This window comes from Elephas maximus, chromosome 22 (assembly GCF_024166365.1).
Source record: "Elephas maximus indicus isolate mEleMax1 chromosome 22, mEleMax1 primary haplotype, whole genome shotgun sequence".
In the NCBI taxonomy this organism is placed as follows: Eukaryota; Metazoa; Chordata; class Mammalia; order Proboscidea; family Elephantidae; genus Elephas; species Elephas maximus.
The window spans coordinates 25,602,799-25,615,663 of record NC_064840.1 but is presented as its reverse complement, the minus strand read 5'-3'; the positions used below and the strand labels follow the sequence as shown (position 1 = coordinate 25,615,663).

Here is a 12,865-nt window from a genome sequence, read left to right as displayed (position 1 = left end):
TACTTATAGCTAATGTTCTTGGCAGAGACAAAAGCGTGACCATGGTTATTGCTGAGTATTATTTGGTGTTGTGAATTGCCGTGGCTCACTTCGAAGGATATTGGTTGCAGTAGCTGGTAATCTTTCTTGCAGTTAAATTTTACTATAGGTGTTTCATATTTGTTTCAACTTGTCCTTAAATACATCGAATATCCACCGGATATTGAAGTAATATCTCAAAGCATATATCCTTAAAAAGTGGCGGCAGATACATGATCATGTGTGCTGAATGTGAGTTCTAATATGACTGGGAGGCCGTAAGACATGGCCTGGTTTGTCTTGTGGTAATGAGGCCACTGAAACTTCTCAGGGCTCAGTGAGAATAGATAGTTCTGGGTTTCTGCTTACCTCAAAAAGTCCTGGGAGAAAGGTGTTTCCACAGTTGCACAGTATCCTGTGAGTGGGACTTTACCTTCTCCGTCATCTGGGCTGTTGGAAGACTTTGGAAAGTTGATCATCACAGAGAGGGTTGCCCCAGTAGAGCTCAGCCATGAGAGAAACAAAACACTACACAACATGGGCAACTGCACCATTCCCAAACAGAAACCCAAATTTTAGAATATTTCCCTGAATTTTAGGCCCTTTCAGAACTGAGTTGGAAGCCATTAAAATTTTTAGAAACTGAATAAGCAGGACAAAAAAATACCACTTTGGCTACTAGTGAAGAATGGATTGAATTCAAAATGCCTAAATGAAATTTAAAAAGAGCAGATCTAAATTCCAAGGCCGGAAAATACATTGGACCTTGGTAATTTTAAGGGGTGTTTAGTGTACCCTAAATCAGTCGACTGCTAACCAAATAGTCGGTGGTTTGAAACCATCATCAGCTCCTTCCTCGGGAGAAAAATGTGACAATCTACTTCCGTAGAGGTTTACACCTTGGAAACCATATGGGGTAGCTATGAGTTGGAATCGACTTGACAGCAGTGAGTTTGGCTTTGGTTGGTTTTAGTCCATTCAAAAGCACCTTGGACGAAAGGCCTAGTCATCTACTTCTGAAAATCAGCCATTGAAAACCCTGTGGAGCACAGATCTACTCTGACACACGTGGGATAAACCATGGGGTCACCATGAGTTGGAATTGACTCAATGGCAACTGATTTAATCCCGAAATTCACATATGCCGCTACATAATTTCTTTCAAATAATGCAGAAAAGTAAAACCGGAAAAGCTACTTCATGAAGACCCTTAATAAAAAGTAACCCTATTACAACAAGTAAAGTTTCACTTTAGATTTGGATGCTGGTTGACACTTTTTTGACTGGTAAAGCTTATCTACTATATTTTCATTACCCGAAATTCTCTTGTGACTTTTTCATGTCTACCAGTTATTGTTTCATTTTATCTGCTTTTGTTTCATAATTTTTTGCTCCTTTTACGGATGCTATTCCTTTACCTTTAAAAAAAAAAATTTAACTTTAAGAAGCCTAAATCTATTTATGTTAATTTTTTTTTCATATTGGCCCATTTGTTCTGTCTTGTCTGAAGTGATTCACCTTCTGATCATTGACTTCATTGGTATCTTTATTAGCACTGGTTTTCTTCTTTTTTTTAATAATTTTTATTGTGGTTTAAGTGAAAATTTACAAATCAAGTCAATCTCTCACACAAAAACCCATATACACCTTGCTACACACTCCCAGTTACTCTCCCCTAAATGAGACAGCCTGCTCTTTCCCTCCACTCTCACTTTTCGTGTCCTTTTCGCCAGCTTCTAACCCCCTCTACCCTCTCATCTCCCCTCCAGGCAGGAGATGCCAACATAGTCTCAAGTGTCCACCTGATCTAAGAAGTTCACTCCTCGCCAGCATCCCTCTCCAACCCATTGTCCAGTCCAATCCATGTCTGAAGAGTTGGCTTCGGGAATGGTTCCTGTCCTGGGCCAATAGAAGGTCTGGGGGCCATGACCACCGGGGTCCTTCCAGTCTCAGTCAGACCATTAGGTCTGGTCTTATGAGAATTTGGGGTCTGCATTCCACTGCTCTCCTGCGCCCTCAGGGGTTCTCTGTTGTGTTCCCTGCCAGGGTAGTCATTGGTTTTAGCTGGGCACCATCTAGTTCTTCTGGTCTCAGGATGATGTAGTCTCTGGTTCTGTCTCTTGGGCTCGTAATCACCTTATGTCCTTGGTGTTCTTCATTCTCCTTTGATCCAGGTGGGTTGAGACCAATTGATGCATCTTAGATGGCTGCTTGCTAGCGTTTAAGACCCCAGATGCCACTCTTCGAAGTGGGATGCAGAATGTTTTGTTAATAGATTTTATTATGCCAATTGACTTAGATGTCGCCTGAAACCATGGTCCCCAGACCCCTGCCCCTGCTATGCTGGCCTTTGAAGCATTCAGTTTATTCAGGAAACGTCTTTGCTTTTGGTTTAGTCCAGCTGTGCTGACTTCCCCTGTATTGTGTGCTGTCTTTCCCTTCACCTAAAGTAGTTGTTATCTACTATCCCCCCTCTCATAACCACAAAAGAATGTTTTTTTCTCAGTTTAAACTATTTCTCAAGTTCTTATAATAGTGGTCTTATACAATATTTGTCCTTTTGCAACTGACGAATTTCACTCAGTATAATGCCTTCCAGGTTCCTCCATGTTATGAAATGTTTCACAGATTCCTCATTGTTCTTTATCGATGCGTAGTATTCCATTGTGTGAATATACCATAATTTATTTATCCGTTTATCCGTTGGTGGGCACCTTGGTTGCTTCCATGTTTTTGCTATTGTAAACAGTGCTGCAGTAAACATGGGTGTGCATATATCTGTTCGTGTAAAGGCTCTTATTTCTCTAGGATATATTCCAAGGAGTGGGATTGCTGGACTGTATGATAGTTCTATTTCTAACTTTTTAAGGAAACGCCAAATCGATTTCCAAAGTGGTTGTACCATTTGACATTCCCACCAGCAACGTAGAAGTGTTCCAATCTCTCCACAACCTCTCCAACATTTATTATTATGTGATTTTTGGATTCATGCCAGCCTTGTTGGAGTGAAATGAAATCTCATTGTAATTTTGATCTGCGTTTCTCTAATGGTTAATGATTCGTGAACATTTCCTCATGTATCTGTTAGCTACCTGAATGTCTTTTTTAATGAAGTGTGTATTCATATCTTTTGCCCATTTTTAAATTGGGTTATTTTTCTTTTTGCAGTTGAGTTTCTGCAGTATGATGTAGATTTTAGAGATCAGGTGCTGATCAGAAATGTCATAGCTAAAAACTTTTTCCCAGTCTGTGGGTAGTCTTTTTACTCTTTTGTGGAAGTCTTTGGATGAGCATAAGTGTTTGATTTTTAGGAGCTCCCAGTTATCTAATTTTTCTTCCACGTTCTTTAAAATGTTTTCTATACCGTTTATACCATGTATTAGGGCTTCTAATGTTGTCCCTATTTTTTCTTCCATGATCTTTATTGTTTTAGATTTTATATTTAGGTCTTTGATCCATTTTGAGTTAATTTTTGTGCATGGAGTGAGGTATGGGTCTTGTTTCATTTTGTTGCAGATGGATATCCAGTTCTGCCAGCACCATTTGTTAAAAAGACTGTCTTTTCCCCATTTAACTGATTTGGGACCTTTATCAAATATCAACTACTCATATGTGGATGGATTTATGTCTGGATTCTCAATTCTGTTCCATTGGTCCATGGATCTCTGTTGTTGTACCAGTACCAGGCTGTTTTGACTGCTGTGGTGGTATAATAGGTTCTAAAATCAGGTAAAGTAAGGCCTCCCACTTTGTTCTTCTTTTTCAGTAATGCATTATTTATCCGGGCCCTCTTTCCCGTCCATATGAAATTGGTGATTTGTTTCTCTATCTCATTAAAAGAATGTCCTTGGGATTTGAATCGGAATTGCATTAAACGTATAGATCGCTTTTGGTAGAATAGACATTTTTATAATGTTAAGTCTTCCTGTCCATGAGCAAGGTATGTTCTTCCACTTATGTAAGTCTCTTTTGGTTTCTTGCAGAACTGTACTGTAGTTTTCTTTGTATAAGTCTTTTAACATCTCTGGTAAGATTTATTCCTAAGTATTCTATCTTCTTGGGGGCTACTGTAAATGGCATTGATTTCATTTCCTCTTCAATGTTCTTTTTGTTGATGTAGAGGAATCCAACTGATTTTTGTATGTTTATCTTGTATCCCGATACTCTGCTGAACTCTTCTATTAGTTTCAGTAGTTTTCTTGAGGATTCCTTAGGGTTTTCTGTGTATAAGATCATGTCATCTGCAAATAGAGATACTTTTACTTCTTCCTTGCCAATCTGGATGCCCTTTATTTCTTTATCTAGCCTAATTGCTCTGGCTAGGACCTCTAGCACAGTGTTGAATAAGAGCGGTGATAAAGGGCATCCTTGTCTGGTTCCCAATCTCAATGGGAATGTTTTCAGGCTGTCTTCATTTAGAGTGATGTTGGCTGTTGGCTTTGTATAAATGCCCTTTATTATGCTGAGAAATTTTCCTTCTATTCCTATTTTGCTGAGAGTTTTTATCGTGAATGAGTGTTGAACTTTGTCAAATGCCTTTTCTGTGTCAATTGTTAAAATCATGTGATTCTTATCTTTAGTTTTATTTATGAGGTGGATTACATTAATTGTTTTTCTAATGTTGAACCATCCCGACATATCTAGTATGAATCCCACTTGGTCACGGTGAATTATTTTTTTGATATGTTGTTGAATTCTATTGGCTAGAATTTTGTTGTGGATTTTTGCATCTACATTCATGAGGGATATAGCTCTATAATTTTCTTTTCTTGTGGTGTCTTTACCTGGCTTTGGTATCAGGGACAGGGTGGCTTTGTAGAATAAGTTTGGTAGTATTCCATCCTTTTCTATGCTCTGAAATACCTTTAGTAGTAGTGGTGTTAACTCTTCTCTGAAAGTTTGGTAGAACTCTGCAGTGAAGCCATAAGGACCAGGGCTTTTTTTTTTGTTGGGAGTTTTTTGATTGCCTTTTCAGTCTCTTCTTTTGTTATGGGTCTATTTAGCTCTTCTACCTCTGTTTGTGTTAGTTTAGGTAGGTAGTGTGTTTCTAAGAATTTATCCATTCTAGTTTTCAAATTTGTTTGAGTATAGGTTTTCATTGTAATTCTGAAAAAAAAATCTGATACGATTCTTTTAATTTCAGTTGGGTCTGTTGTAATATCGCTTGTCTCATTTCTTATTCGGGTTATTTGCTTCCTCTCCCGTTTTTCTTTTGTCCGTTTGGCCAGTGGTTTATCAATTTTGTTGAGTTTTTCAAAAAAACAGCTTTTGGTCTTGTTTTTCTGTTTTCTGTTTCATTTAGTTCAGCTCTAATTTTTATTATTTGTTTTCTTCTGGTGCCTGTGGGTTTATTTTGTTGCTGTTTCTATTTATTCAAGTTGTAGGGATAGTTCTTTGATTTTTGGCCCTTTCTTCTTTTTGAATGTGTGCATTTATTGACATAAATGGGCCTCTGAGCACCGCTTTTGCTGTGTCCCAAAGGTTTTGATAGGAAGTGTTTTCATTCTCATTGGATTCTATGTATTTCTTTATTCCATCCTTAATGTCTTCTATAATCCAGTCTTTTTTGAGCAGGGTATTCTTCAGTTTCCAAGTATTTGATTTCTTTTCCCTGCTTTTCCTGTTATTGATTTCCACTTTTATGGCCTTATGGTCAGAGAAGATGCTTTGTAATATTTCAATATTTTGGATTCTGCTAAGGCTTGCTTTATGACCTAATATGTGGTCTATTCCAGAGAATGTTCCATGTGCACTAGAAAAGAAAGTATAGTTGGTTGCTGTTGGGTGGAATGTTTTGTATATGTCTACGAGGTCAAGTTGGTTGATTGTGGCATTTAGATCTTCTGTGTCTTTATTGAGCTTCTTCCTGGTTGTCCTGTCCTTCACTGAAAGTGGTGTGTTGAAGCCTCCTACTATTATTTGGAGCTGTCTGTCTCACTTTTCAATGCTGATAGAGTTTGTTTTATGTATCTTGCAGCCCTGTCATTGGGTGCATAAATATTTAATATGGTTATATCTTCTTGGTGTATTGTCCCTTTAATCATTATATAGCATCCTTCCTTATCCTTTCTGATGGATTTAGCTTTAAAGTCTATTTTGTCAGAAATTAATATTGCCACTCCTGCTCTTTTTTGATTGTTGTTTGCTTGATATATTTTTTTCCATCCTTTGAGTTTTAGTTTGTTTGTGCCTCTAAGTCTAAGATGTGTCTCTTGTAGGCAGCATATAGACGGATCTTGTTTTTTAATCCATTCTGCCACTCTGTCTCTTTATTGGTGCATTTAGTCCATTTACATTCAGGGTAATTATGGATAGGTATGAATTTAGTGCTATCATTTTGATGTCTTTTTTTGTGTGTTGACAGCTTCTTTTTCCCACTTGATTTTATGTGCTGAGTAGATTTTCTTTGTATATTGTCCTTTCCTCATATTTGTTGTTGTTGATTTTGTTTCTGCTAAGTCTGTATGTTTCCCTTGTATTTTATTTTGATGAGTAGGATAGTTTGTCTCCTTTGTGGTTACCTTATTATTTACCCCTATTTTTCTAAATTTGTAACTAACTTTTATTTCTTTGTATCGCCGTATCTTCCTCTCCATATGGAAGGTGTATAATTACATTTCTTAGTCCCTCTTTATTATTTTAATGTTTTCTTCTTTTGTATAATAACATCGCCATTATCCTGTGTTGGGCTTTTTTTTCTTTTTCTTTTTAATCTTGTTTTGTTTGTTTGTTTTTTTGATTTCCGTGTCTGGGTTGACTTCTGGCTGCTCTGCCCAGTGTTCTAGTCTTGGGTTGATACCTGATATTATTGATTTTCTAACCAAAGAACTCCCTTTAGTATTTCTTATAGTTTTGGTTTGGTTTATATGAATTCCCTCAACTTGTGTTTATCTGGAAATGTCTTAATTTCACCTTCGTATTTAAGAGACAGTTTTGATGGATATATGATTCTTGGCAGGCAATTTTTTTCCTTCAATTTTTTAAATATGTCATCCCATTGCCTTCTTGCCTGCATGGTGTCTGCCGAGTAGTCCGAGCTTATTCTTATTGGCTCTCCCTTGTAGGTGACTTTTCTTTTATCCCTCACTGCTCTTATAATTGTCTATCTTTGGTTTTGGAAAACTTGATTATAATATGTCTTGGTGACTTTCTTTTAAGTTCCGCCTTATATGGAGTTCGATGAGCATCTTGGTTGGATATCTTCTCATCTTTCACAATATCAGGGAAGTTTTCTGCCAACAAATCCTCAAAAATTTTCTCTGTATTTTCTGTTATCCCTCCCTGTTCTGGTACTCCAATCACTCATAGGTTATTTCTCTTGATAGAGTCCCACGTGATTCTTAAGTTTTCTTCGTTTTTTAAAATTCTTTTATCTGATTTTTCTTCACATATATTAGTGCCAAGTGATTTATCTTTGAGTTCAGAAATTCTAGCTTCTACTTGCTCAGTTCTGCTCCTCTGACTTTCTATCGAGTTATCTAATTCTGTAATTTTATTGTTAATCTTCTGAATTTCTGATAGCTGTCTATGGATTTTTCCAGCGTATTAAACTTTTCATTCTATTCCTGAATAATCTTTCTAATTTCCTCAGTTGCTTTATCTGGGTGTTCCTTGGCTTGTTCTCTGTATTGCCTCGTTTCCTTCTTGATGTCTTGAAGGGTTCTGTATATTAAACTTTTGTATTCTGCATCTGGTAATTCCAGGAATGCACTTTCATCTAAAAGATCCCTGGATTCTTTGTTTTGAGAGCCTGTTGAGGTGATCATGGCCTGTTTCTTTTTGTGACTTGATATTGACTATTGTCTCCAAGCCATCTATAAGTTATTGTGTTAGTTTATGCTTGCTTACTATGTCGTAGCTGCTTGCTTTGTTTTGTTTTGGTATACCCCTCTGGGTTGCTTGAATGAACTACCTTGATTATTTTTGCCTTTGGAGCTCTGGTGTCCTGTCCCCAGCTGGCTAGAGCTGCTATCAGGTGTATCAGTCTAGGAGTCCATTCAGTTTTCTTGTATGAATTCAGCTCAGGTTTCTAGGTAGCTGATATCAAGTGTGTGGTACAGGCTCTGTCCTACAGTCTTAGAGGGGCAGGGGTGATTGGTATATATACCTGTATCTGGTTGCAGCAGGGGGTCACACTCTGAACAAGGCAGGGGGCTGAGAACTGACCCCCATGTGTCTCTGAGGAAAACGCATCTCTGTTCCCTAGAGCATGCTGGTGGGTGGGCTTTGCAGAGGGACCATGGGCACCCAAAGTTTTTGTTGTAAGGACTGGGAGGTACCAGTTATCCCTGGATCCCTGTCTCGGGTGGCTGGGCGACCCAAGTGGAGCCACCAGTCCTTAGGTCTGTGTCGTGGGTAGGTGAGGACCTTGTTTAATAGGCAAAGCAATGTCAAATGTCAAACACCCACCTCTCCACCGCACCGCTCAGATGGTTGGAGTTTACCAACAAGGGCCTATTCTCCCGAAATAGGCCCACACAGGTCCACGGAGAAGGGAAAGGTGCTCAAGATCCACCGACGGTTTATGCCTGTACAGGAGCCGCTTCTGTCCTGAGCTCCCCCTGGTTAATGGAGCTAGCAAATTATCTTTTCCCCCCAGTTGGAAATTTTTTCCTTCCCCAAGGCCGGGAGGATGGCTCTAGGTGCTCACCAGGGTCTATCTCAGGCCTAGGGATTCAGCAGCTGAAGCTGGCTTGGGGGCGGGGGCAGGGAGGGTGCGGTAAAATATACGCAAGTACTTAGCTTTTGCCGAGAGCGTCCTTCTGCTCAGGTTCCGGAGGTGTGAGTGGGCTGTGTGGCTGGCTGCTTCTCCCTGAGGAAACTGTGGCTGAACGCTAGGACCAACCCGCTGTCCCGCGTCTCCAGGAATGGTGCCTGAGGGCTCCCCGCGATTCAGGTCCGGCAACTCCTCTCCGCTTCTGACCGGTCTCTTCCTTCCCCTGCCCCTCAGTTCATTGTCTAAGCTTGCCTTTGATGCTCAGGGCTCCCAGCTTGTCACAAATATACTCGTTTCACTTGTTTTTTCCGGTCTTTGTTGTAAAGAGGGCTCCACGTAAGCGTCTGTCTATTCTGCCATCTTGGCTCCGCCCAGCGCTGGGTTTCTTGACGGGTTTTGAATTTTGGTTTTCAGGTTCACCCTGACTATGAGGTTCTCCCTTACTCCCTTACCCTCACCTATCATTCTTCTCAGTCTAGTGATGTGCCTCTACCTAGCCCCCTGCAGAGCTGTCTAGAACCAGGCCATATGATATTTGGTGCTTTTGCTCTTGAGCGACATTGGGAATATCTCCAATCCTGTCGCACTGAGCCTGAGGGCAGGCGAGTTCAGGTTCCGGCTTCAAGACTCCATATCACCTATGACCCTATGCAGAAGGTGACAGCAGCATTTTTTTCTAAAACTTCTTTTATTTTGAAATAACTTAGACTTACATATAAGTTATAAACATAATACAGAGTTCCCATGTACCTTTCACTAAGCTTCCCCTTATGTTAACAACTAACCATAGTACAGTGATCAAAACCAGGAAATTCGTGTTGTTACAATACTACTAACTAACCTCCACACTTTATTCAGTGTTCACTACTTTTCCAGTAATGTCTTTTCTCTATTTTAGGATCCAGTCCAGGATCCCACATTGCATTTAGTGATTTTTCTATTTCTATCATTCCACCTACATTTGTTAAGGAGGAGCTGTCCCTTCTCCCTCATTTATTTATTCCTACGATTATTTATTTATATTGGTATGGACTTGTGGGTATTTATTTTAGTCTGTGGGTTATAGTCTGATATGATAGCAGCTGGGTAACTTCCAGCCCAGCCCTGAGTTCAAGCACTGGTCTGGCTCCAATCCCCCACCCTGCACAAGGCCCTTGTAATCCCCATTTTTCCATGGGGTGGAATACTTGGCCACCTCTGCTGACATTAGCAGAAGGCCCACTGTTTTAGTTTTAGGCTAAAAGTCTAAATCCTTCATGTGGCCTGTGAGAGATTGCATTTGTCCCTGCTTGATTTTTTAGCTTCAGTTTTCTCTTATCGACTCACCTGTTCTCATTGCTAAGATCACACAGAACCTTTTTCTGTTCCTTGAAAGCTGTAAACTCCTTCTTGCGTCGTGGTCTTTGTACCTGCTGCTCCCTCTGCCTGGATCACTGTCCATCCCCCCCTTCTTTTTGATCTAGGGCATTGTGTCATTACCGTATTTAACACCTGAACAACCAGTCTCTAGCCTGAAATTTCCTTAAATCTAAAACATCAGGCTTCCAGCACAGCCTGTCCGTCTTTGCCAGTTCTGTAACTTAGAGTGAGTCTCCTCCAGTGGAAGCTGCCAGCACCTGAAAGCTGAGCTTTTCTTCAGGTGTAAACTGTACCATCTTCTTTAAGGAAGGTGACTGAAGCAGGAGGGACTCAGAAAAGGCAGCAGCTGCTGAAATGAAAGATGAGTGCCTCACTGAGTTCAAGTTGTTTGACTTTGGAACTGGTAAAAGAATCACGAAAGTAACAAGTGATAAACAGCCAGAGGACATAAATCAGCATTAAAGGCAGCGGAAAGTTGCCAGATGAGCCCCTGCTGCTGGCAGTGTTAGGTGCTAACCTTTTCAAACATCTTCTGTGGGAAGAGTTTTGGTGTGTGGTGGGGGGTTTGAACGTCCTTCATGGGTCTAAGGGAGTGAGTTAGACAGTTGGATCTCAGTTTTCAGAAACTGATCCCAGTTAGCAATGGCACATACTTTAGCCACCTCCACTACCCCTTATTTTGGTACCATTGGATACATAATCTTGTAACCAGCAAAGGGAACCCTTGTCGTGAGGTAGCACTGCATTAGCCCAGCAAGTGCCTTCATCTTATTCACTGTGACAGGGCCAGAGGGCAGTGGTGGCGTCCTTACTCTGCATGTCTCGTGACTGAGAGTGATGTTGTGAAAGACCTGTGTCGGGGCAATGCTGTTCCCAGGTCACTCCTGGTGAGGTGTTCTCTGAATCCACCCTTGGGGCCTCCAGTCTCAGTTTTCTTGCAAGATCTCATCTGTTCCGTAGTCCTGAGACAGTGGAAAGAGCCTGGGATGGAGTCAGAGGTGTGCTGTGCCTTACAGGACCCTGGGAGGCACTCCTCTCCTCTGTGAGGGCATGCCCACATGTTGCACCCATGCAGGCCCTCGTCCCTCAGCTATGCTCTCCACAGAGGGCAGATGTGACCTCAGAGGCCACTTAACCAGGCCAGTATCAGTCACAATAGACATCATCTCCAACTCAGACTCCCAGCTCTAGGATTCTGAGCTTTCTAGAATTTGCCTTAGGGATTTTTTCCATCTGGGAGCCTTACACCATCCCTTCTCTTGCATCGTACAGAAATCAGGGTGAAATGGCCCACACCTGCCGGGGCACCATCAACCTGTCCACAGCACACATTGACACAGAGGACTCTTGCACCATCCTGCTGACCAGTGGAGCAAGGACCTACCACCTCAAGGCCAGCTCGGAGGTGGAGCGGCAGCAGTGGATCACCACCCTGGAGCTGGCCAAGGCCAAGGCTGTCCGCATGATGAACAGCCACTCAGGTAGTGAGCATGTGGTGTGGTGGGCGTGGGTCTGGAGGTGTGGGAATTGACAGTGTGAGTGGGCAGTGGTCGCCAGGAGACCCAGGCTAGCCCAGACCCTGTGGAAGGTCAAAGTGTGTGTATCTGCCCTTTCCACTCAGCTTGGGCATCCTTAGCAGCGAGGGTTCTTTCTTTCTGCCACAGTGGTCAAGGGTGGCTGCCAGTTCTCCGGGTGGAGGTGTTTGTGGTAGGCGGGAGCTGTGTGTGCCTTTCTGTGGACAAGTTCACTGTTGGACTTCAGCAGGCCCTCAGTGCTGCTGTGGGTCAAGTTCAGAAGCAGCAGTTGGCCCTGGGAACTCGAGCTCGAGCACCTGTGCCTTGGGCCAAATGTTTTCCCAGTCCCATTGTGGAGACTGAAAATCATTAACCAGAGCTGCTGCCAGAGCTGACAGGAGCCCATCTCAGAAGTCCTGAACAAGACATTTTATTTTTTACTTGAACAATTTTATGTTTTTAAACGTAATGTTTTCAAGCCAACAGCTTCAAAAGCTTATGTAGTGAAGTCTGCCTTTAACTCCTGTCCCCACCTACTTAGTTCTTCCACCCAGAGGCAACCAGTGCCTGTGTCTTTCATATATATTCAAATATATATTTATTTTAAAATAAGTACCATATCCCACCTAGATTTTTTTTTTCCATTTAGCAGCGTATTTTGGAAGTACTTCCCTATCAGTATATAAAATGCTTCTACTTTGTTTTTATGACAGTTTAATATTTCATAGTATGAAGGTTCCATAGTTTCTTTAACCTGTAGCCTGTTGATGAACATTTGGGTTGTTTTCTTACCTGGCTGTGACATACTATCCTGCAGTGAATAACCTTGCATATGCTTCATTTCATGGGTGTACAAATATAAATGAAATGTACTTTCCAGGAAGTGGAATCACTGGGGCAGTGGAAGTGTGCGTTTATAATTCTGAGAGGTATTATCAAACTACCTTCCATAGAAGTTGTACCATTAGGCGCCCACACGCAGTATGTGAGAATGCCAGCCTCCCCATAGAGTTGCCTGCCCAGAGCAATAGCAAACATTTCTGACTGGTAAAAAAAAAAAAAAAAGGGCCTGCACACACAGAGAAGCAGGGCTGGGAAGCTGTGATCCTTCCGAAGTTATAAGCAAAATGGTGCATGTTGCAACAGATCTCTGTGTTTTTCTGGAGAGACTGGGTTATAAATGAGCATGTGGCCCAGCCCCTGCACTCCAGGATCATCTCCCAGGCTGGTGGGGGAGACAGTGAATCCTGTATAAGGA

At 41.5% G+C, this 12,865-nt stretch overlaps 1 protein-coding gene across 1 annotated transcript in view; it reads left to right on the top strand.

Annotated features, from left to right (window-relative positions):
• LOC126065433 (oxysterol-binding protein 2-like) overlaps positions 1-11,980 on the top strand; it is a 76,473-nt gene extending 64,493 nt beyond the window's left edge. The window contains exons 4-5 of the mRNA XM_049865466.1: positions 11,366-11,593; positions 11,758-11,980. Coding sequence (XP_049721423.1) covers positions 11,366-11,593; positions 11,758-11,980 — 451 coding nt within the window. The remainder of the gene's footprint in view (positions 1-11,365; positions 11,594-11,757) is intronic.
• Positions 11,981-12,865: the final 885 nt, after the last annotated feature.